The 23,347-nt window shown below is 45.3% G+C and overlaps 4 protein-coding genes across 12 annotated transcripts in view; 3 read left to right on the top strand and 1 right to left on the bottom strand.

Moving 5' to 3' along the window:
* Positions 1–1,410, top strand: part of TERF2 (telomeric repeat binding factor 2) — a 40,216-nt gene extending 38,806 nt beyond the window's left edge. Inside the window, exon 11 of the mRNA XM_040442938.1 lies at positions 227–1,410. Coding sequence (XP_040298872.1) covers positions 227–385 — 159 coding nt within the window. The 3' untranslated portion in view covers positions 386–1,410. The remainder of the gene's footprint in view (positions 1–226) is intronic.
* The window catches only part of NIP7 (nucleolar pre-rRNA processing protein NIP7), a 68,953-nt gene extending 57,050 nt beyond the window's left edge, over positions 1–11,903 (bottom strand). For 2 of the 6 annotated variants that reach the window (XR_005780801.1, XM_040442943.1), the window contains exons 1-4: positions 11,681–11,896; positions 11,471–11,557; positions 11,237–11,375; positions 10,177–10,317 (exon numbers count right to left, since the gene is read on the bottom strand). Coding sequence is in view for 4 of the 6 variants with exons in the window: in XM_040442943.1 (XP_040298877.1) it covers positions 10,177–10,317; positions 11,237–11,375; positions 11,471–11,557; positions 11,681–11,736 (423 nt within the window). In the remaining 2 variants the exon portion in view is untranslated. Of the gene's footprint in view, positions 1–9,060; positions 9,965–10,176; positions 10,318–11,236; positions 11,376–11,470; positions 11,558–11,680 lie in introns of those variants that run through there. The other 4 variants (XR_005780802.1, XM_040442944.1, XM_040442942.1 and 1 more) reach the window with 3 other exon arrangements.
* Positions 2,193–8,535, top strand: TMED6 (transmembrane p24 trafficking protein 6). Of its 2 annotated transcripts, none has more exons than XM_040442940.1 (4): positions 2,193–2,647; positions 3,896–4,016; positions 5,663–5,814; positions 8,144–8,535. In XM_040442940.1, the coding sequence occupies exons 1-4, from the start codon at positions 2,435–2,437 to the stop codon at positions 8,375–8,377; spliced, it is 720 nt and encodes a 239-aa protein (XP_040298874.1). In that variant the 5' UTR covers positions 2,193–2,434; the 3' UTR covers positions 8,378–8,535. The 2 variants fall into 2 exon arrangements, with proteins under 2 accessions (XP_040298874.1, XP_040298873.1); XM_040442939.1 differs by having other exon boundaries at positions 2,201–2,647; positions 3,890–4,016.
* A 54-nt stretch (positions 11,904–11,957) lies between the features above and the next one.
* On the top strand, positions 11,958–20,625 carry COG8 (component of oligomeric golgi complex 8). Of its 3 annotated transcripts, XM_040442937.1 has the most exons (6): positions 11,958–12,427; positions 13,598–13,805; positions 14,615–15,442; positions 17,267–17,435; positions 18,217–18,393; positions 20,175–20,625. In XM_040442937.1, the coding sequence occupies exons 1-6, from the start codon at positions 12,015–12,017 to the stop codon at positions 20,330–20,332; spliced, it is 1,953 nt and encodes a 650-aa protein (XP_040298871.1). In that variant the 5' UTR covers positions 11,958–12,014; the 3' UTR covers positions 20,333–20,625. The 3 variants fall into 3 exon arrangements, with proteins under 3 accessions (XP_040298871.1, XP_040298869.1, XP_040298870.1); XM_040442935.1 differs by lacking the exon at positions 20,175–20,625 and having other exon boundaries at positions 11,959–12,427; positions 18,217–18,668; XM_040442936.1 differs by lacking the exons at positions 11,958–12,427; positions 13,598–13,805; positions 14,615–15,442; positions 17,267–17,435; positions 18,217–18,393 and adding an exon at positions 18,798–19,389.
* The last annotated feature ends 2,722 nt before the right edge of the window (positions 20,626–23,347 follow it).

The following is a 23,347-nucleotide window of genomic DNA, read 5'->3' as shown; positions in this document are numbered from 1 at the left end:
TAATGCAGAAGTGATTATTAGTTGACGATGAAATGGCAGGACACGGAAAATTATTAAATGTCTAAATCCACAGTGTTAGCTTATCTATATCATGTTTTAAAAACATAAACCCTTCTTTGGGGTTCAGATTATTGTCCTACGATTCGTGAGTTTACCTCTTCATTGTAGGAAAATGTGAATAAGTGGAGAGACAGGTTGTGATAAATATTTTGGTTTTCTTTTGCAGAAGTGGACTGTAGAAGAAAGCGAGTGGGTCAAGGCTGGAGTGCAGAAATATGGAGAAGGAAACTGGGCTGCCATTTCCAAAAATTATCCATTTGTTAACCGAACAGCTGTGATGATTAAGGATCGCTGGCGGACCATGAAAAAACTTGGCATGAACTGAAACAGGCTTTCATTTCCACAGAATTCACAGGAGCATGGTTCCTAATAATAGCCCCTGATAGTCTGTTTTTCTTTCAGAAGCTGGGCTGGGATGAGAATTTTGGGCATCCTCCTCCAACATGGGGGAGGTACCAGTTCTACTTCATTGCTGTTGAAGATCATGGAGCTGAGAAACAAAGCCAAGTCTACCCCATGTCCTTGGCAGAGATGACAGGCACATAGCTTGTACAGTGCCAGAATATCATTAGTATTTCCCTTCTTTAGTGGTTTGCTTGAATTTAAATCCCTGGTAATCAGTAGAACCTTCTCCTAGGAAATGGTGGAGTCTGTTAGGAGCCACTCATGACTCTGACCTGTTAAAACCAGCAACGTGAGCATTATTTGGAGTGAACTTGTTCCAGGTAAAGCTTTGGCCTTCTGATGCAAATGCAAAGGACCTTCATCTGTCAGGAACCCAGGTTGATGAGAGACCAGTCCTGGTGGAATCAGTGTCTCTTTAAAAATTCTTTAGCCAGTTGTAACATCAACATCTAGACCTGACAGCCTTGGCATTTGCTCCCAGTATTTGCTGGGCTAGGCAGGCAGGTTTAACCTCCACCTCTCCTGTGGTTGAACCAGTGTGTTTTTTGGTAAAATGGTGATTGTAGATAAGCTTAGCCCTTTACCCCAGTCCCCCTGCCCAAGTCTCTTCCTTATGCTGGACTTTTAAAGCTTAAAAAAATCTTGACTGAATATAAATGCCTAATTACATTCTTTGTGAAATGGTTGCTTCCGCCTGATTCCCTAATTGTGCTGTGTTAGTGTCTTGCTCTAAACTCAACATTCCCTTCTCCTTTTGTACCTTGTTGTGCTTGCTGTCTCTCTCGGACATCCTTAAAGACTGTCTTTTTGGCAAAAAAAAAAAAAAAAAAAAAAAAAAAAAAAAAAAATCAGTAAAGTGTTTTCTGTAATCTTTTTTTAAAATATGAGAACTAATTATTGTCCATAACTTGTAGCACTCTTCATTAAAGTCTTGCTTCTCTCAAATGTTAAGTAGCTATTTAATTCTAGCACAGCACGTATGAGCAGATGGAGGTAGCACCATGTTGAACAATCTTTGCTGAACCATGTTGACTGTGTTAAGAAGCTGATGTCAGCTTCTATTTGAATAATAGAAATAGTCTTTTAAGGGGTTTTTGTATAGTTTTAGATGAATGTATCAGGTGGGAGAAAGAACAAGCATTATCAGTGGAGGGGTTTCACCACTGCCTCTCGCTCACTTTATCCATAAAATTTTTGCACATACTCCCATGCTGTGCTTTTTGCTCTCTAACCTCTAGCATTGGACGGAACAAATTCTGTTGAAACAAATCTGCCCCATATGTCCTACTGGGGCAATAGGTATCATTTAGCAATTAGATATGAATAAGAGAAAGAATCTCCCTGGCCAAACCTTGTCAGTATATTCAGATGGTTGTAAATAAACTTACCAAATGTTTACCCCCAAGAAGTAGGTATGAAAAACCATAGCCCAAAGGAAGGAGAGAAATACCTCTTCTGAAGTAGCAGATTCTATCTAGCAGCCATGAAGTAGGTTTGGTAAGCCACTGAGGTATTTTTGTTTTTGTTTTTGTTTTTTTACTGTTTGCTTATTTTTGAGAGAGGGAGAGGGAGAGAGAGAGAGTGCAAGCAGGGGAGGAGCAGATAGAGAGAGAGAGAGGGAGACAGAATCTGAAGCAGGCTCCAGGCTCTGAGTTGTCAGCACAGAGCCCAACTCAGGGCTCTACCCCATGAACAGTGAGATCATAACCTGAGCCGAAGTCAGATGCTCAATTGACTGAGCCACCCAGGCACCCTGCAGTGAGTTTTTGAGGTAAAAACAAAGCCTCTTCCTGTGAGCCAAGCATGGAGGTATCACGCCACTTCTATTATGGAATATCCACGTGTGGCCCTGAAACTGGCCTAAGTGTGACTTGCGAGTTAATGATTACCCTAGCAGGTGTCTTAAACTGCTTGGTTTCACTGGGCTTGTGCAAACAGTTCACCTACAGAGGAATCTTCAGAAAGCAGCATGTTCCCTTTGCTCTCTGGAGCTGGACTGGTGGTTCTGAACCTAGTGACCTCTGCTAGGAGCCTGAAGACAGACCCCTTTATTGGTTCTGGGGACCAGCCCCTCTTCCATGGAGCAGATCGATCTGACTTTGCCGTCATGATCCCTCCAGGAGGCACAGAGTGCTTCTGGCAATTTGCCTACCAGACTGGATACTTCTATTTCAGTTATGAGGTAAGTACAAGGGCTCCTCTAGCCATACTGGGGACTTGGTTTTTTTTGTTTCCTTTTGTTAAGTGGGTCAGGTTTTACTCGAATACAAGATTCTGGTTGTCTTTCTTATGCTGTGATTCCCTACCTGTTAATGAAATGGACCTGCAGTTAAGATGGAAACTCTCCGTGAATGAACAATCGCTAAAACATATGGATTGACTAATCAAAATGGGGGCAATGGAGGTGTGCTCAAAGCCATGGGACAAACAAGCTGCCTCTTCCCAGAGAGGTAATCATATATTAACTCAGATTTGGAGATGAGAGGGGAGAGAATCCATTTTTTAAAACATTAAAATAATATGGATATGGTACAAAGTAAAATGAAAACCCACATGAACTTTGGCAACAGACCCTGAGATTTCAAAGAGAGATGCTTCTTTACGGGGCTAGGGGAGCCAACATTTATTCTCTTGCTTTTTAGGGGTAATTCTGGCAAATTAAAGAACCACTGACTCAAGATTGCTCCATTTGGCCAGTCTTGTTTCTTTAGGAAGGTAAATGTTTAAAAGTTGCCTGTTCACAAGCCAACTACATTTATCCATCCTGTGGTCTTACACCACACTGCCCAAGGATGGTGAACTCAATAGTAAAGTCAGAAGCTGTTCATTTCCTTGTTCTTTATCTTAGAAACCTGTTAACTTTCTAAATTTTATTTACATAGTAATAGACTCTATTGATCTCATTCCATTCCACTGTAACTCAAAGCTTATTTTAAGTTAGCTTATCAGAGCCTTTTCTTATCTCTGAATTTGGAACAGTAGCTACTAATCAGCTCACTGTAGCCTGGGCTTATCAAGACACAGCTTGGGGATAAGTTCCTACTGAATGCCTTATTTATTTGCTGTCAAGCAGCAAATAAGCCCAAATCAAGGACACTAGGGAAGTTAAAACCAAGCAAGTTCAGTCAAGAACTCCATAGCCAAAACATACACATCAGTTGATACACGATGTATGGTCTGAGACATGTCTTCTTAACTGGAGTGCTATTGGCATTTTGGGCAATTCTTTGTCCTGCAATACTGTTTCTAACACAGCAGAATGTTCAGCACTGCTGTCCCTTCCTATCTCCCCAACAGCACTGTTGTCTCCATCCAGATTCCCAGAGAACCACTGTGCTGATGATCATGAATGTCAATCTTACTATTTAGCTAGCTCTTGGTGATGTAGCAGGGGCTTTTCTCCCTCTTTAATGTGTCTTGGCAGGTGCAGCGGACACTGGGAATGTCACATGACCGGCATGTTGCTGCCACAGCACATACCCCACAGGGTTTCCTCATAGACTCCTCTCAGGATGTTCGGGGCCAGATTAACTTCTCTATCAAAGAGACAGGTCTGTTTTTATCACCACAGCTACTGTAATAATCCTAAATTTCTTTGAAATTGGGTAAATAATGAGAAGTACTGAAATTACTTTTTTCAGTTTGAGAGAGGGCCAGTGAGCACGTTAGTGGAGGAGGGGTGGGGGAAGGACCCGAGAGAGAGAGAGAGAGAGAGAGAGAGAGAGAGAGAGAGAGAGAGAATACCAAGTAGGCTCCACACAATCAGTGTGGAGCCTGACGTGGAGCTTGATCTCACGAACCCGTGAGATCATGACCTGAGCCAAAATCAAGATCTGGATGCTCAACCGAGCCACCCAGGCACCCCTGAAATTAGAACAACCTGAGATATATTAGCCCTGGCTTTTTTACACAGGGATAATCAAACAGTAGGGGGAAGAACCCAGTTTTCAACACCAAAAACCAGCCTTCAACACCAATATCAAACCTTTCCCGGAGACTGCCTGTAGTGGAGGACATTAAGCCGCAGGCAGTTGCTGTCAGATTCAGGGCAGGGTCTCCAGATGACTAATTACTGTAACTCCAGGGTCCAGAAGCTCAATTTTATCTCATCATCTCCAACTGATGAGGTTATAAGAAAGTGACCAAAAGAGAGACCGACCCATTTATAATACAGAATTCCAACTAATAAATTTATTACATGATAACATTCCTTTCCAGTCACCAGAATACTTGAGCCAGTTATGAAATAGCAGACTCAGAACAAAAGGAAATGCATGGCCATGAAAATATCCACAAACAACGAAACACTTCCCCAGTCATCAGAAATTTCCTACAGCCAGATTGAGCCTATCCCCACCCTGCACAACACTGGTCGGTTTTAATTGCCCTCTCTACTAGCCAGGTGTACAGAAAAAAAACCCAAAAAACAGTGTTTCTGAATCGGGGCATAAAACAATCCTTCACTGTGTAGCACAGGATTTTCAGCACCATATGGTATCTGGCATCTTTGGCCCCAGCAGTGCCTTCTAACCATTAGAACAATCAAATAACTGCCACGCCCTTCTAATCCCGCTCTTCCCTGCTCCCACACACACACAAAGGGAGGCACACACAAAGGGAGGATCCCAGTTGAGAACTAGCACTAGTTCATACTAGTTCATACCCCAAACCGTTAGCTCCTGTACAAATCACCTTGCAGAAGTTACTCCATCCGCAGGATAGCTTCTTTCATTCACATCAATTTTTTCTCTAGTTTCAAGTTCAAGACGGTATCCCCCAGTAATGGTGTACAAGAAGGCAAATAGCATGCTCTTAATTTCAACTCATTTTGTTGAGAAGAACTTCAGTAAGAGATGTGGGAAATACAGGTGACAAAGGAGAAAACATAGTTTCCTATCTAGTATAGAACCAATTTACTTAATAAATTTACTTTTTATAAATTTACTATTTTATAGAACTCAGTTACTAATATTTGGCAAAACAACATCATAACTGATACTCAGTAAAGTAAGTTTCATGGAAGATCACGTAAGGCCTTCCACCTTAAACATTCTATCTTTGTACTTCCTAAGTGAGAAGAAGGTATTAAGTAGCACATTTAACACTGGTAAACAGGTATCTCCAGGGAAATCTAGAGGGTGGGAGTTCAACAAAGGGTGGAGGCCAAGACTTGGTAATGATCTAGGGATTCCTACAGGTTTTTATCAGCTTTGTCTAAAAAATCAGCAAAATCACTTTGGTTCTGTGCAAGTTTACCTCAATTTTGGAGTTTTCTATGAGGGGCCTGAGATGGACCACAAACAGAAGAATGAAAGAAAACAACTGAATGATACTCTGGATGCAATTGAGGTAACTGTTTTGTGAGAGAAACATCTATGGAAACATCCTTGAAAATCAGTAATATCATCTGAGGGCTCATTTGGGGAGAAACCAAACAGGCAAGAGGATTTGCAACCTTCAATTTTTATAACTTATAGCTCTTAAAATTCCTCACTTGTTTATAACAGGAGTTGACAAAATATGGTGCACAGGCCAAATCTGGCCCAGTGCCTGTTTCTTTTTTTAAAGTTTATTTATTTATTTTGAGAGGGAGAGAGAGAATCCCAACCAGGTTCTGCGTTGTCAGCACTGACACAGGGCTTGATCCCATGAACCCCTAAGATCATGACCTGAGCCAAAACCAAGAGTTGGATGCTTAACCGACTAAGCCACCTGGACGCCCGTTTTTTTTAATTTTAGATAGAATTCACTATTTTAAAATGTACAATTCTGTGGTTTTTAGTACATTCCCAAGGTCATGCAACTATTGCCAGCATCTAATTTCACAAGTTTCATCAGCCTAAAAAGAACTCCATACCCATTACTCACTCCTCCTTCCCCATACCCCACTCCCCAGTCCTGGGCAATCACTCACTAATCAACTGTTTCTTTAAATTTGCCTGTTCTGTGCACTTCACATGAGTGTAATCATACAATGTGGCCTTTTGTTTCTGACTTCTTTCACTTAGCATGTTTTCAAGAGTCATCCACATTATAGCAGGTATTAATACTTCATTCCCTTTTATGGATGAATATCCTCTTTTATGAATGTATCAGTTTCTTATCCACTCATCAGCTGATGACATTTGGGTCATCCACTTTTTGGCTATTAGGAATAATGCGGCTATGAACATTTGCATGAAGTTTTTGTGTGAACATGTTTTCCTTTCTGTATACCAGTTAGTAGGATACTTTGGTGGGTCATATGGTAACTCTGTTTAACTTTATGAGTAACTGTTTTCCAGTGCCTAAACCATCTTACACTCCCACCAGCAGTATCTGAGGATTTCAATTTTTCCACATCCCTGCCAACAGGTTACTGTGTCTTTTACTAAAGCTACTCTAGTGGGTGTGAAGTTGTATCTTGTGGTTTTGAGGTATGTGTCCCTAATGACTAATGACATTGAGCATCTTTCCATGTTTTTTGGCCATCTGTATACCTTCTGTGGAGAACTGTCTATTCAAATCATTTTCCCGTATTAAAATTGGGCTGTCTTTCCCGGGCTGGCCTGAAACCCAGGCCAGAGCACAGGGTCTGGCCAAGGAGCAGGGATTCTTGACTCAGATTCCAGGAACTCCTTGATGCTTTTTGAAAAGGATGAAGGTAGCTAGCTTTATTACAGACAACTCTGACCGCATCCCCTATCTACCCAGAAGAATGCAAACCCCCTTTTTTAGTCTTCTCAGGGAGTTCTGAGGGATCATTCCCTATTCAGCTGCCACAGTTGGGAGAGAGGGGAAGTATGAATTAAAAGTCCACATCACACACACACACACACACACACACACACACACACACACACACACACAAAATAATGAAATAAAATAAAATAGGGCTGTCGTTTTATGGTTGAGTTTTAAGTTTTTTATATATTCTGGATAGAAGTTCCTTATCAGATAAATGATTTGTAAACATTTTCCCTATTCTGTGGGATGTCTTTTCACTTTCTTCATAGTATTTTTCAACGTACAAAATCCCACTGCATATTTCTGTAAATGAAGTTTCACTGAAACACAACTATGCTCGTTTGACAATTATATATGGCTGCTTTTATGCTAACAAGAGCAGAGTTCAGTAGCTGCAACAGAGACTGTATCACCTACAAAGCCTAAACGATTTACTATCTGGTCCTTTAATAAAAAGTTTGCAGGGACACCTGGCTGGGTGAGTCAGTACAGAACGTAACTCTTGATTTCAGGTTCATGGGTTTCAGCCCCACGTTGAGTATAGAAATTACTTAGATAAATAAATACTAAAAAAAAAAAAAAAACAACAAAAAAAAAAGTTTGCAGGCCAGCCCCCATCTTCTACCATCTACAAAAAACAGAAAACATCAGCCAGAGGGGCACTGATGTACTGAGTACATGTCTAAATCTAGAGATACTCTGAAAGAGTTTTAGAACTGAAATTTTTCATTATAGAAATTTTGTTTTTTAAACCAAAGTCCAGGCGATGTTTTCATAGAGAGCAAAACCAGCTTTACTAACAACTACAATAACCAACTTATTGTATGTATCATAAAATTATAGAAGTAAGTTACTCAGCCTCCAGATAACTTAGGTTAGTGCTTCTGAGCAATGGGGTGAGACTAGATGGGTGGTAGGGAGGACTCTTTTAATTTCATTTTCTGTCCCACAGGAGAGTACACGGAAGATGCAGAACAATATCTTTCACATGTGGCGGTATTACAACTTTGCCCGCATGAGGAAAATGGCTGACTTTTTCCTTCTCCAGTCAAACTATAACTACGTGAACTGGTGGTCGACAGCCCAGAGCTTTGTTATTGTTCTTTCTGGAATCCTGCAGCTGTATTTCTTGAAGCGTCTCTTTAATGTCCCAAAGGTTACAGACACAAAAAAGCCAAGATGCTAAGCCAAAATGACTACAGCACCCTAGTCCTTTTCTTCTGGGTCATGAGCTTTGTAAAATTATTGGAAAAAAAATCAACTTGTTAGAACATTTTAGTCTATTGCTCTCCTTCCCTATTGCCTCAAAATGGCAATAAAATAATAAAAATGTTTAAGTATTGATCTCGGCTATTACAAAAGTGTGCACTAAGTGATGCTACCATCAAAATACTGTTCATCATACAGCAGCCCCTTAACTCTAAGATTATCTAGAGGGTTGAGAACCAAGGGAGGGAGAAGAGTTGAAAAAAATGGGACAAAAACATACACATCTCAGTTTTATGCATTGCATACAAAAACAGGAATTGGCAGACTGCTTTTTTGTAGTTGAAAAATGTTTTATTTTTAGAGATGTCACCTTTGGAATTTAAAATAAGCAGGAAAAAAAGAAAAGCAGTAGATTTAAAACAGGCAGTTTAAAAAACTTAGTGGAATTTTTTCATTAAAAAAAACATTTTAATAATTCCAAAAATAATTTTAGGAAGCATGGGAAGAGCTGAATTATATCAAGGTCTCTGATTAGTGCTGTCTAGTCCAGTTAAGTAAAGGCTCCCATGGGAAATCACATTTTAAGAAATCAAGGTGATGAAAATACCATTAGCCTGGGATCATACCATCTCAGAAAAAGAAAGATCAAGAACGAAGATCTATAATCAAGCTGTATTCATAAGATCCTATCCTTAGTAATAGAAATACCCAGCATATGCAATATAAAAATAATTTTACCATTTATTTAACACCTATCATTTGCCAGGCACTGTGCTTAAGTGCTTTACAAACGTTGATTTCTAATCCGAAAAACCATCTTTAGGTTAAAGCTGTTTTTTTGAAGAAGAAGAAAATTAAGCTTATTAAAGTTTGATGACTTCTAAGGCCATACAGCTGGTAGGTGTCAGAACTGGGGTTTAGATCCAAGATTTTCTTCCATACCACACAACACCCACTATATAGAAAACTGGCAGGACAAATTGCTCTTATTATTTTATCCAAATTTCATTCATAAAATCCAACACATGGCCTACCATTCTCATATGGCAATATCTAACTTTCATCATATAAACAATGAAAAAATCCTTTGTGTTCTTATCGTGAGTTTGAAAACGGCGTTATCACAGATAACAATAAGCTAGCTATTCCTGTCCTCAGTTCCAACGACTTAGAACCTGTTACTCAAGACAAGAAGCCTTCTGATTCAAATATAAAACACAGCATTCTGTTTAGTCACAAACACAAAGATCTGAAATGCCATTTTTGAACCATCTTCACTTAAGAATCCAGCCTGCATTCAATCGCAACAGAGAGAATATTAAACTAAGAAGTCCCTGAAGAAGTCAGTGTTGACAAAATTCAACATGATGATGGAGCCTACACAGACACGGGAAACAAAGCTAGGCCCTTCCACACAGCCACAAGTCCTTGCGATGATTTCGTTTTAAGTCAATGTCTCTTCATGCCGCACATATTCCCCAATGTCTGCTTGATGAAATACCACAATCGCCATGGGGTCTACTTTCCTGCAGTCTTGTGTAGACTTTGCTGCCACCCCAAAACCCTGGGATTCAAAAGAAGAGACACTGATTCACTCAAGTCATTCAACAAGCATGCATCGAGGGGTGGAAATAACGAAGATGAAAAAAATGCAGTTATCTTTGAGAAATTCAAAAGGTGCTGAGAATTTAGTCTCTGAAGCGCACAGATGGAAAATACAGCCTTCTGAATTAAAAAAGATACTTGATTTTTCTAACAGCTACCATCTCTACTCACCAAAGGGACGTCTGCCATGGAGTAGACCACCACTCCCTGGTACTGACAGGTATTTTCAGTGATTCGACCCAGTCCAGATTTCAACACATGGTTCCCATACAGGAAGGACTGCTCTGCTCCAGGCTTTATCCAGACTTTATACTATAAAAAAACAACAACAAAAAAAAAACCCCACAATTAAATCTAAGAGACATTAAAATGCTAAAAATTATATCCCATAGATTAGCCAGCTGTTGGATATATGATTAAGTTTTATTTTATTTATTTATTTATTTATTTATTTATTTATTTATTTATTTATTTATTTTGCTGCGAAAAAGCTTTGTTTTCATTTGGTCCACGGATTAATTTTCTTTTAATAAGAAAAGGATTTTGTCTTTAAAAAATATATATGTTTACTTATTTCGAGACAGAGAGAGGGTGAGCATGGGCACAAGGTGGGGAAGGGCAGACAGAGAGAGACTCTCAAGCAGGCTCCACCCTCAGCGCAGTGCCCAACTCAGGGCTGATCTCACAACCCCAAGATTATGACCTGGGCCGATATTAAGAGTTGGATGCTTAACTGACTGAGCCACCCAGGTGCCGCTATGTGATTAATTTCTTGAAAGCATTTTAAGGAAAAGAGAAAGACTGGATGGCTATCTCAAATTGCTCATTCTCCGAACTGAACTCCCAGGAGGTTCTTTATTCGACTCTACAATCTCTCTCACGGATAGTTTAAGAACTCTTTTTTCTGGATCCCTCTGTGCTCGTCACCAAAGTCACCTACTGGCTTTTCTTGAGTGGGGTCTGCAGAGGCTTTTCTACTTTGCTGAACGTTACCACGACTATGCAGCCACACAGCATTCCTATGCCAGAGCCCGAACCCTGCCGAGGCAGCAAGTCCCACAAACATCTCTACGTGTGGTACTGACCTAACCACTGTCGCGGACTCCGAGGCAGAGAAGCCGCCCAATTATCTGCCTTCTGACGTGGCCCTCATTTTTTACTTCCTTCATCCCCAGTTGCCGACTGAATACCACCCCGCTCTTGTCCCCCTTCCCCCCCCCCCCCCACAAACCTTGGCATAGGGTGCAAGGTAATCCAGAGCTGTGATGTGCAACCGGAACTTGTGAGTCTTCGTGAATTTTCCGAAGCAGGTCCCCAGAGACACCAGCTTGTCCCCAGAGATGTTGGCGGCCAACTTCAGGATCTTCTCGCTTAAAGGGTAAGGAGAAAGAAGGTGTCAGCTGCGGGAAGCCGGCGGGACCCAGTCCTCCCCCCGTCCACGTTGGTCCACCCGGCACCGCCTCACCTCACGTAGTACACCCGGTCGTTGTGCAGCCTGAAGCAGTAGGTGCCGTCGGGCCTGTCGACCAGCAGCTGAAGGTTCTCCCCGATGCTGAAGGCAAAAAGAGCACTGGAGACGGCGCCCCAAAAGACTCCTCCCAGGGCCGCGCCCCCACTCCACCCACGCCCTTCCCTGCCACAAACACATTTCCCCTTCCCCTCGGCGCGCTCTTACTATTTCGCTATCTTCTCAAACATTACGCGGGTCTCTTCTTCAGTCAAAGGCCGCATTTTCCCGCTGGGTTGCAACACCGAATCCGCGTGCCTCAGCGTCCGGAAACGGAAGTCAGCCGCCAGCCGCTCCCTGGCAACCCCAAAGCCTGCCTCTCTAGCCGCATTCGGTTTGTTCCCCCACTCTAGCGCCCCGCAGCGTGGAGGACCGTCGAAGAAAGAAAGCCTAACGGATACGAAACCACAGCGATCGGAAGAGTGCCCCCGCTGCTTCCGGTCCTAGATTCCGAGCCAGCGCCCTTGCCGGGCGGGAGGTGAAGTGACGCTGCTGCCAGAAGATGGCGGCGACGGAGACTCTTGCTTCGTCAACCACCGCCACGGCGTCGGCGTCCGCGTCGGCCGCAGCGACCGCCACTGCGGCGGCTCTCGGGGAGGTGGAGGATGAAGGACTCCTGGCATCGCTGTTCCGGGACCGCTTCCCCGAGGCCCAGTGGCGGGAGCGGCCCGACGTGGGCCGCTACCTCCGGGAGTTGAGCGGCTCCGGGCTGGAGCGGCTGAGGCGCGAGCCCGAGCGCTTGGCGGAGGAGCGGGCGCAGCTGCTGCAGCAGACGCGCGACTTGGCCTTCGCCAATTATAAGACCTTCATCCGCGGCGCCGAGTGCACCGAGCGCATCCACCGCCTCTTTGGCGACGTGGAGGCGTCGCTCGGCCGCCTGCTCGACCGCTTGCCCAGCTTCCAGCAGAGCTGCAGGTGTGGCGGGCCCGGCACTATAAAGGGGCTTTTAGCAACTGTAATAGCTGACGTTTATGATGATAGAAATAGCTAACGCTTACATAGCACTTACCATGCGTCAGGCTCTCCTTTGAGCATTTTAAAAATTTAAATTCCACAACAACTTTCGAGGTAGGTACTGTTATTCCCATTTTATGTATGAGGAAGTTGAGACAGGGAGCTTAGTGATTGTTCAGTGGGCACAGCTAGTAAGTTTCGAAGTCAGAATTGGAAACCAGCAGCACGTCCCTCCCTGACAGGACTGTTGGGAGTACTAAATAAAGAGATTCCATGCCAAGCGCTTATTATTGGGTCTGACATAGTTAACACTCTACGGTCGTCAGCAACAGTCTACACACACACACACACACACACACACACACACACACACACCAGCTGAGACCGTCCAAAACTTCTAATGGATAGAAGGCTGACAAGGAAATCCTTCCAGTTGGAGGCAAAAATTATCAAAAAATCCTTTAAGCCGTAATTTGCCTGCCTAGATCCTCAGTCTATTATCCCTAATTCTGCCTTTCAATTTTTCACCTTTCTTTTGAGTCTTTGGATATTTGACAATAGCTCCTGTACCCTTCCGCCTTCCAGAATAGGTAGGGGACCTCATGAAGCAGGTCACTGCAATTACGGAGGAGTGAAAACTGCTAAGAATTAAAGTTGAACAACAGCAGAAGAGAAAAATTAAAAGGGCTGAGGGAATTTAAGGTTAAGGTTGTAGCTTTTAAGCTAGTTAGTGCATTTTTATGAAAAGCATAGCTATTAAAGGAACATTTACCATATGTAAGGTTCTGTGTTAAGTTTGTTACACACATCTCATTTAATCCTCACCTCCTTGTGAGGTGGGTCCTATTACTATTTTACTAATGCGAAAGAGTTCAGAGAGCCTAAGTACCTTGTCACAGTTAAGTGGCAGATCTGGGTTCACATATGATAAATAATCGTGTGATTTGGGACAAGTTGCTTAGCCTCTCTGGGATTAGAGTTTCCTCAAGGGTAGTAGTACTTACCTCAAAGGTTTGGTGTGAAGATTAAGTCATAAACCATGCAGCTCAGTACCCAGTCCATGGTAATCACTTGGTAAATGTAGCTGAGTTGTGGGTGTGGAGCAGTGAGTGACCGAAATTCTCTTACCAGAAACTTTGTGAAAGAGGCTGAAGAGATCAGTTCCAACCGCCGGATGAACACCCTGACCCTAAACCGGCACACAGAAATCCTGGAAATCCTGGAGATCCCCCAGCTCATGGACACTTGTGTCCGGAACAGCTACTATGAAGAGGCCCTGGAGCTTGCGGCCTACGTACGCCGACTGGAAAGGAAATACTCTTCCATCCCTGTCATCCAGGTAGCCAAACTGTCCCAAAAGGACTCAAGCTGATGTTCTTATAATCAGTAATTGTGTGGTCATCGCTGAACCTTTAGGCAGACACCTTAGGGAAACTGCAAGTTTTACATCAATTTCTGCCAGTCAGGCAGGCTTGAACATAAAATATTCATTCATTCATTCATTCATTCATTCATTCAAGTGATAAATACTAATCATGTGCCAGGCACTAATCTAGGTGCTAGGGAGAAACGAGACAAGGCAGACAAGGCCCTGGCTTTCATGAATGAAAGCTGATAGTTGGTAAATAAATGATCCTTTCAGATAGTGGTAAATGAAGAAAATAAACCAGGGAATGGATAGGAGACTAGATGAGGTACCCTAGGTAGAGTGGTCAGGAAAGGCTCTGTTGGAGAAATAATATTTAAGCTGAGACCCAGATGATGAGAAGGAGCCCGCCACAGGAAGATGTGGGGAAGGTGCAAACCACAAAGTGGAAAAAATAAGTATGGCAGGCTCAGGAGGGAACACGTTAGGAGTATTTAAGAAATACAAAGATAGGAAAAAAAACCCCACAAACAGTGTGCCTGGATTGCAGTGAGCAGGGGGACAGTATTAGGAAGTGGGTGTGGCAGGAGAACCAGACAGGGCCTGTAGGCCACAGTGAACCAGACCTTTGTTGGTAACCCTGTACACATCAGCTTTAGGAAATCTTTGTAAGTCAGGAAAGCAGTGGTCTGCCTCTCTAGTCTGCAACATTCAGGGGTAGTGGAATGGGTTCCAGGAAGTATTTTTCCCATTGTGGTATGACTGACCCCCTTTATTGTCAGGGCATTGTGAATGAAGTGCGCCAGTCCATGCAGCTGATGTTGAGCCAGCTGATCCAGCAACTGAGGACCAATATCCAGCTCCCTGCCTGCCTCCGTGTCATTGGCTTCCTGCGGCGCATGGATATCTTCACTGAGGCTGAGTTGAGGGTGAAGTTTCTTCAGGCCCGAGATGCTTGGCTCCGTTCCATCCTGACTGCCATCCCCAATGATGATCCCTATTTCCACATCACAAAAACCATTGAGGCTTGCCGTGTCCATCTGTTTGATATCATCACCCAGTACCGTGCCATATTCTCAGATGAGGACCCATTGTTGCCGCCTGCCATGGGTGAGCACACTGTGAACGAGAGCGCCATCTTCCATGGCTGGGTGCTACAGAGGGTCTCACAATTCCTGCAGGTGCTGGAGACCGACCTTAACCGGGGGATAGGTGGCCGCCTAGACTCTCTGCTGGGTCAGTGCATGTACTTTGGGCTGTCCTTCAGCCGGGTGGGGGCTGATTTCCGGGGCCAGTTGGCTCCTGTTTTCCAGCAGGTGGCCATCAGCACTTTCCAGAAAGCAATTCAGGAAGCAGTGGAAAAGTTCCAGGATGAAATGAATTCCTACACCCTCATCTCCGCTCCAGCCATCCTGGGCAGCAGTAACCTGCCTGCTGCTGTGCCAGTCACTCAGCCAGGGACCTTGCAGCCACCAATGGTACTCTTAGATTTCCCACCCCTTGCCTGCTTCCTGAACAGTATTCTGGTTGCCTTCAATGATCTGCGCCTCTGCTGCCCTGTGGCCCTGGCACAGGATGTGACTGGGGCCCTGGAGAATGCCCTTGCGAAGGTGAGCACGTACTGCTGGCTCTCTACTGGGGCTTTCTTTGGTAGTAGGTGGCCAGACTTTTGTAAAATATAAACCAGTCCATGTGTTAGGTGGTTGCAGACTTAGGTTTAGTGGGGTTTTAGAGGTTTTTCTGATTGAACAGCTCTGGTTAGCTCCCCCTCATGGGACCTAGAACAATTCATGAAGTGGCTTACCTGCAATAATGATTCAGTAATGTTACATTTGTTTTCTGTTGTTGCATAACAAACTCCATAGCAGCCTAAAACAACATATGTGTATCATCTCCCACTCTCTGTAGATTGGGAGTCCTGGGTCCTCTGCTTAGGATCTCTCCCAAGGTTGCAGTCAAGGTGTTGGCCAGGCTGCAGTCTCATCTGAAGCTTGACATCCCCTTTCACGCTCATTCATGTTGGCAGATTTCTGTTCTTTGCAATTATAGGTCTAAGGCCTAGAGGCCACCTCACTCCATAAGCCCGTTCACAGTGGGGCTTTCTGATTCTTCAAGGCCAGTGGAAGAGCATCTCTCCTGCATGAGTCTCTTCTGTTAAGGAAGTCCTCAACCCTTTTCTAAAAGATTCGTCTGATTAAGTCAGGCCCACCCAGGATATCCCTTGATTAATTCAAAGTCAGCTGATAGGGGCTTTAATTACCTCTGCAAAATTGTTCATATTTGTCATATTGGTTAGAAACAAGACACACATTCTGCCTGCAATCAAGGGGAAGGGATTACACAAAGGAGTGGACACCAGGGTGGGTGGGATTCAGAAGAGCCATTTTAGAATTCTACAGAACACAATAAATACTAGCACCAATCATATCCTACACATTTTTTACATATTTAAACCTTAAGATATTGAGGTGCTTCTTAAAACTTACGGCATCTTATAATTGCTGTCAGCCAGATGGCAGTTGTGACATGATTATATAAAATCTTTCTGGGCCGGGGCGCCTGGGTGGCTTACTCAGTTAAGCATCTGACCTCAGCTCAGGTCATGATCTCAGGTTCGTGAGTTTGAGCCCCGTATCAAGCTCTGTGCTGACAGAGCCTGGAGCCTGCTTTGGATTCTGTGTCCCCCTCTCTCTGCCCCTCCCCTGCTCACACTCTTTGTCTCTCAAAAGTAAATAAAAAAAAAAAAATTAAAGTCTTTGTGGGCCCAGCTCTCTCTCTCTCTCGAGCTTGCCTGCTCTCATATCTTTGATACAACTGTTAATGGCCTCCTGTAAGAGGAAGCAAGCATGAGCAATGAAACTTTTTTGTCAGTGAAATTCAGGTAATAGTTATCTGCTAATGTTTATACAGAACTTACTCCATGCCAGGTAGTATTCATCACACTTTATACCTATTAAGACTTGATCCTCACAATCCTAAGAGGAAGGAAGGAAAGGTACGGAAACTGAGGAGCAGAGGGCATGAAGTGTTTAATCACTTGGAAGCCACAAAACCAGCAAGCGGCACAGCTAGGACTTGAACAAGAAAGTGTAGCTCTGTTATTTGTGTGTGGAACTTCTTTTCCAGGTCTGTCTTCCTTTCCAGTTTTCTAGTGGTCTAGCTTCCTGGAACCTCAAAGGTCTTACTCAGTAAAAACCTTTTATAGTTTTGCTTCATTTTTCTGAATCCGATATAGTTCTGGTCCATCTCCTGAAGGAGTCAAGAACCTCTTGATGCTCTTCCACTGGAACTGGAACCTGTGCCAGTAATGAAACATGTTGAGTCAGAAATAGATCAACGAAGTGACAGAACTGTGGAGAGTGACCACAATTCTGAATTTAAACAAGACAGTAATGTACTGTTTGGAAAGACTTTCTTTATGCCTTGTCCCCTAGGTAACTAATATAATCCTGGCCTTCCATCGTGCAGAAGAGGCTGCATTCAGCAGTGGGGAGCAAGAGCTCTTCATCCAGTTCTGCACCGTCTTCGTGGAAGACCTTGTTCCATATTTAAATCGCTGTCTCCAAGTCCTGTTTCCACCAGCTCAGATAGCACAGACCTTAGGTAAGACAAAGGAGGGGAAAGATCTTTAAAACGACAGTACTTTACTGATATAATTCACATACTAAATAATTCACACATTTGTAAAATTCGATGTTTTTTTAGTAAATACACAGACACGTACAACCATTACCACTATCCAATTTTAGGACGTTTCCATCACCCCCAAAAGATCCCTCGTGCCCAATGCAGTCATTCCCCAATCCCACCTTTAGCCCCTGGCAACCAGTAATCTGCTTTCTGTTGCAGATTTGCCTTTTCTGGACATTTCATATAAATGGAATCCTACAATATGTGTTTATTTGGCTAAGTGGAAGAGATTAGAAAAGAATCACATATTGTGTGAATGTCCAGAGAAAGTGTTTTAAAAAGATTTTTCCGGATCTGTCTTCACTTGCCTGTGCCCACTCTATCTGTGCTGGGGATGGGGCATGGAGGAGACAGAGCTTCCCGAGGGGCAGTGGGCCGGTGATGACCACACCAGCGGAGTAGCTGTTGGGCACTTTCCCCCAGCCTTTTCCTTCCACAAGGAAGCCAGTGCCTTCTGACGTTTTCTTGACTGTTAGCTCCACCCACCTACACTGTGCTGTTCCAGATTACTTTCAAAGTCTCTCTTTACAGTAAAGCTTCCTGTCCCATATCACAAAGATGACTTTTACTGTATTGAAGAATGGAAATTGTATCTGTCACTCCCTCCCTCCAAGTGTTTTTTCTCCCTGTGATATAAAAATTTTAATTTATTGAACGTTTTTTTCTATTTCACTTTCTCTATCTTTTGGCTCAGGCATCCCTCCCACTCAGCTCTCCAAGTACGGCAACCTTGGGCATGTGAACATCGACGTCGTCCAGGAGCCTCTCGCCTTCATCCTGCCGAAGAGAGAGCTGGTCCTGTGTCTAGACGAAAAGGAGCTGGTGCCCGAGCTCCCAGCTCCAGCACCGGAAGTCCCCCCCGAGGAGTCAGGCGTCGAGCCGGTCGCTGCGGCTTTCCCCGAGGGTGCGCAGGAGCAGGCTGACACGGCCGAGCCGCTGCAGGCCGAGGTGCCGCGTGCGGACACCTAACTCGCGCCGGCGCGGGGGTGGGGGGAGGCCGGTGAAAGCTGGGGACGGCCCCGGAGGACAGGCTGCGAGGGCATTCATCACAGCCCGTGAAAGGGGGGACCTCCCGGTCACTTTTGCAAATGGTTGGTGATACTGTAAAAAACGGAATTAAACAATAAACCTGACTGACGTCACGGAGGCCGGCTGCGCTCTCAAGGCGCGCGGAAACTGCGCTTCCCGGCGTCCCCCGCGACCGGAGCGCTCTCCTACGGGGGCCGGGGAGGACCGCGGCGGCTGGGCAGCTGTGCTCGGCGCACCGGGGGCCGGATGGCGGCCGGACTGCTGCTGGGGCCGCTGCTGGGGCGGTCGCGTCACTGCTTGGGGCCGACACCGCCGTGGGGAGAGGGGACGGGGGGCCGCAGCGTCCGGGCCTGTAGCTCCGCGTCCGCCCCGGACGGCCTCGAAGGCCCGGCGCGCCAGCGGTCTTACTGGCGCTACGTGCGGCGCCTGGTGCGGGGGGCGCCCGAGCCGCCGTACCCGCGCGTGTGTCAGGTCGGGGACCCGGCGCTGCGGGCCGTGGCGGCCCCGGTGGAGCCCGCGCAGCTGGCGGGGCCCGAGCTGCAGCGGCTGGTGCAGCGGCTGGTGCAAGTGATGCGACGCCGGCGCTGCGTAGGCCTGAGCGCTCCGCAGCTCGGGGTGCCGCTACAGGTGTTGGCCCTGGAGTTCCCCGAGGCACTCTTCCGCGCCTGCGCGCCGCGCCTGCGCGAGGCCCGCCAGATGGAGCCCTTCCCCTTGCGCGTGTTCGTGAACCCCAGCCTGCGGGTGCTGGACAGCCGCCTGGTCACCTTCCCTGAGGGCTGCGAGAGCGTCGTCGGCTTCCTGGCCTGCGTGCCCCGCTTCCAGGCCGTACAGATCTCAGGTGCAGGGGGTGGGCAGTGGCCGTGGGGCGGTTGGATAAACGGTTGCGTCCCTCCCCCAGCCCATGGAGGCGGCGACCTCGGGCCCCACGAAACGGTTTTGTCAAAACTCCAGTTAAAAGTGGAAGGGCAGGCTCAATGAAGCCTTCCGTCAGGAATTAAGAGCAGGACCGGGGAGTGGATTTGATTCAAGACTAACCAATTGGGATAGGGGAAGAGGCTCGTGTAGCAGCTGAGCCAGCTCGCTGGGAAAATGTATTGGGGCTGAGAAGGTGACCTAATTCGATGGTACCTCACACCAGGTCCTCTGCTCTGTGCCCTCTAGTTCGCTGTCCTGGTCTGTCGTAGTACAGGATGTTTTCTGAAATGGAATTCGTTGCTGGGATTAGGATTGTTCATTTTAAGCAAGCCACTTGGTCCAGGTCAGAAGGTAAATGGTATCCCTTTATTTTATAATGTACCGAGTTGAAATGCTTTTAGGAATTGAAGTCAAACAGTATTTCAGAAATGAGAGGAATGTTCAGAAAGGAAGCACCTTACGAAGATCATTTCTCATTTCAGCCCCATAGTAAGCCCAGCAACCTAATTGTCAGCGTTAGAGCCACAGTGAATACCTGGTAATGGGCAAAGTTAAGGCATCTTTTCTGGGAAGGATAGGGGTTACTGTCTACATTCCCTTCTCATGTTGCCTCTTGTGAGCAGGAACAGCCAAGGGCTGGGAAAAGTAGGGAGATTAAAAACAATGCAGTTCGGCGTATTCTTACCCAGGCTGTAAATTACTTTGCAGGGCTGGACCCCAGAGGGGAGCAGGTGGTGTGGCAGGCGAGTGGATGGGCAGCCCGTATCATCCAGCATGAGATGGACCATTTGCAGGGCTGCCTGTTCATCGACAAAATGGACAGCAAGACATTTACAAACATCCACTGGATGGAGGTGAATGATTAGTTTTCCTGCTGCACCTGAGGATTCTGGAAACCAAAACACAAACACCTGGGCTCTGAGCTGGGACTGGCTCGCTTGACGTCAACTTGATATTGGCTTGACTCTGACAGAAAACAATGGATTGCCAAACCAAACTGGAGAAATATGTTCAAAATGTTTGCCCTGAAACCAGCCATGGACAAAATACTGCCTCCAACTTGAGAAGAAAATAAATTTCTCCAAAGAGAGAACATTTCCTAATGATTTTGTATGGTAAAACGTGAGGCAAAATAAATAACCACTCTTAGTAGACATGATTTCATAGACCTGTATAATCTGTCCCAACGCCAAGATTTGATAATAACATAGTCCCAAAATATCTGAAAGCTTTGCTTAAAAGTGCAGGTTAAGGCTGTGGTTGACCAACTTCACAGAGTTCTTTTTACAAAGGGCTTATGTATCATACCTGCGGAATCCTTCTTTGCCTTGGACACCAGTGTGCGTGTGTAAGTGAAACAGGATGGCCACAGTTCACAGAAGTGTTTAATGACAATATTAACGTAAATGAGTACCCACACATTTTACCAGGTTTACACAGTTTTGATCTCCACCTTCTGCCTTCTACCTTTAGCAGATTTGGGGATGATTTTCCTGCTGAGATCTCTTGGGCAGCTGGTACTCTTTGGGTGGAGGTCATGGAGCATGGCTAGGGGAAGGATGATAGTTGAGACGGAGCAATGAACCTCTTCCTGTCACAGTTAGAAAGCAAAATGTGCTTCCTGGTCACCACACTTGTTTTGAAAAAATAAATTAGCATCACGCTGACCAATGAGTAGCCATAAGACACTGTAAAAGCTTTGTCAGGAGATGAAGGAACTTGTTTCTCAAGATACTGGTTTTGCCTCATTTTTATGTTGAGTGTTTTACAAGGCAGGTACCGATACCAAACAGAGCCCTCAAAATCCAAGTACCCATGTAGTAAGTCCAGTAAGTTATTTAGAAAAAAAACGTGTTTTATTTATTTAATGTTTGTTTATTTTGAGAGACAGTGTGAGCTGGGTGAAGAGGAGAAGGAGGAGGGGCAGAGAAAGGAGGAGAGAGAGAGAATCCCAAGCAGGCTCCACGCTGTCAGTGCAGAGCCCAACGTGGGGCTTGACCTCACAAACCATGAGATCATGGCCTGAGCCGAAACCAAGAGTCAAACACTTAACCCGCTGAGTCACGCAGGTGCCCCAGAAAACAACATGTTTTAAACAGCAGCTGGCTAAACAAACCCAGGAAAGATCCACTCTCCTGTACGGCTTTCTCTAAACAGGCCGTCTGGGAGTCATACTATGAGGCCAAGCAAAAGGGAACTGGCTCTCTGTGCATTAAACTTTGGAAGGGAACAGGTGCCAGCATTGCTCCAAGGTTAGATACTCAGCCCCTGGGGAAGTCTATAGAAAACTCTTATTCATACTAAAAACATGGATCCTTATGAAATTAGAATTCAATGAGCCTCCATTCCCTTGGACAATGTTTATAACCTCCTGCAGGGTGGCATCAGAATATTCTAAAAATTTTTTTAATGTTTATTTATTTCTGAGACAGACAGAGACAGAGCACGAACGGGGGAGAGTCAGAGAAGGAGACACAGAATTTGAAGCAGGCTCCAGGCTCTGAGCTGACAGCACAGAGCCTGACGCGGGGCTTGGACTCACAGACTGTGAGATCATGACCTGAGCCAGAGTCGGAAGCTCAACCAATTGAGCTACCCAGGTGCCCCAGGCATCAGAATATTCTAATGTTTCCTTACACCTTACAGTGCTCTGAGGTTAACAGTTCTTACTGATGCCTTTGTAATGTAGGTCTGTAACATTTGACTGAAGCTTCCTGACCTGGGGGCCCAAGAGTATATGGTAGCTCAGAGTGGACCTTAGAGAAAGCTTGAAACTGTCTATATTGCTGACAACTTGAAGTTTACTATTGTAACCAAATCCACTTAGAGGAAGGATCTGTTCAAGTAAATACTGTAGACCAAAGGCAACAAATCTGGATTTGTAATAAAATCTCTCCCATCTCAGGCAGATACATCAGCCAGCAATCAGCATCTCGAGCTAAGGAAAGTTTTAGAGGTCAACTACCAAAGTGAAAGCCAAGGTAGACAGAAGGTTTAGGGTAGAATTCCCAAGTAGGGAAGAGGGAATTTCACGGTTACATTTAGGGGAGGAAATTCCTCTGCACATATTAGCCATGTTTAACATAGATGGTGAAGCCACCGCATCGGTTCAGCCCCAAATGTGAATAGGACATTCGTCACCCTGCTCCGAGTCACTGGTGGTGGAGACAGGAATGGAGAGGCATGGCGTGCTGTGATGAGCCACAGCAGCCCCAGTTTCCGTTAACCCCTGTGACTTGTCAAGGTGTTTAAGCAGTAGAAAGGAAGATTAAAAAATAAAGTGAGGAGCTCCTGATTCAAGTAAAGGTGACTGGAGGCAGAATAAGAAAACACAAAAGGCTAAAAGGAAACCGCACAAGCAGAGGCAGTGTCCTATGCTGGCTTCTAGTCCAGCACTTACAAACAGTAATTGGTGGCTGAGGCAGCAGGTTATCGAGGCAGGGCTAACGCACCCAAGTGGAGAGGAGCGCTTGGGCCCGAGCCTTCAAGGAACCCATCAAAAGCAGGCTCAATTCAGCAGCCATTCCTAACCAAATCAAAGAACACCACAGTGGCAAGGCTAACGCGATCTAAGGTGGGCCACGTAATCCATTCTGGACAATTCGGGTTTTACTAAGATATAGAACAATAATACCGGCTTCTTGACGGGGAGGAGGGCTGGAACAACCCGATGCCGGGCCTTCTGTATGTTCACACGCGTGTGGTCAAAATGCGACAGCCTCCTCGACAGACGGCATTTCTAGGGCTGCCCGCTCTGGAGCCTCGGGCGTCTCATGATCAGGAGTCACAAATCCAAATGGCCACAGGGGCTGGGCAGGCAACGCAAGGGAAAGAAGCAGTCCATGTGGGGATGGCTGCGCCGGACAGCGTGTTCTCCTCCT

This window comes from Herpailurus yagouaroundi, unplaced genomic scaffold, assembly GCF_014898765.1.
Source record: "Herpailurus yagouaroundi ecotype Mexico unplaced genomic scaffold, PumYag 190, whole genome shotgun sequence".
Taxonomy (NCBI): domain Eukaryota; kingdom Metazoa; phylum Chordata; class Mammalia; order Carnivora; family Felidae; genus Herpailurus; species Herpailurus yagouaroundi.
Note: the sequence above shows the minus strand (reverse complement) of the source record. Positions and strands in the feature narration are given on the sequence as shown.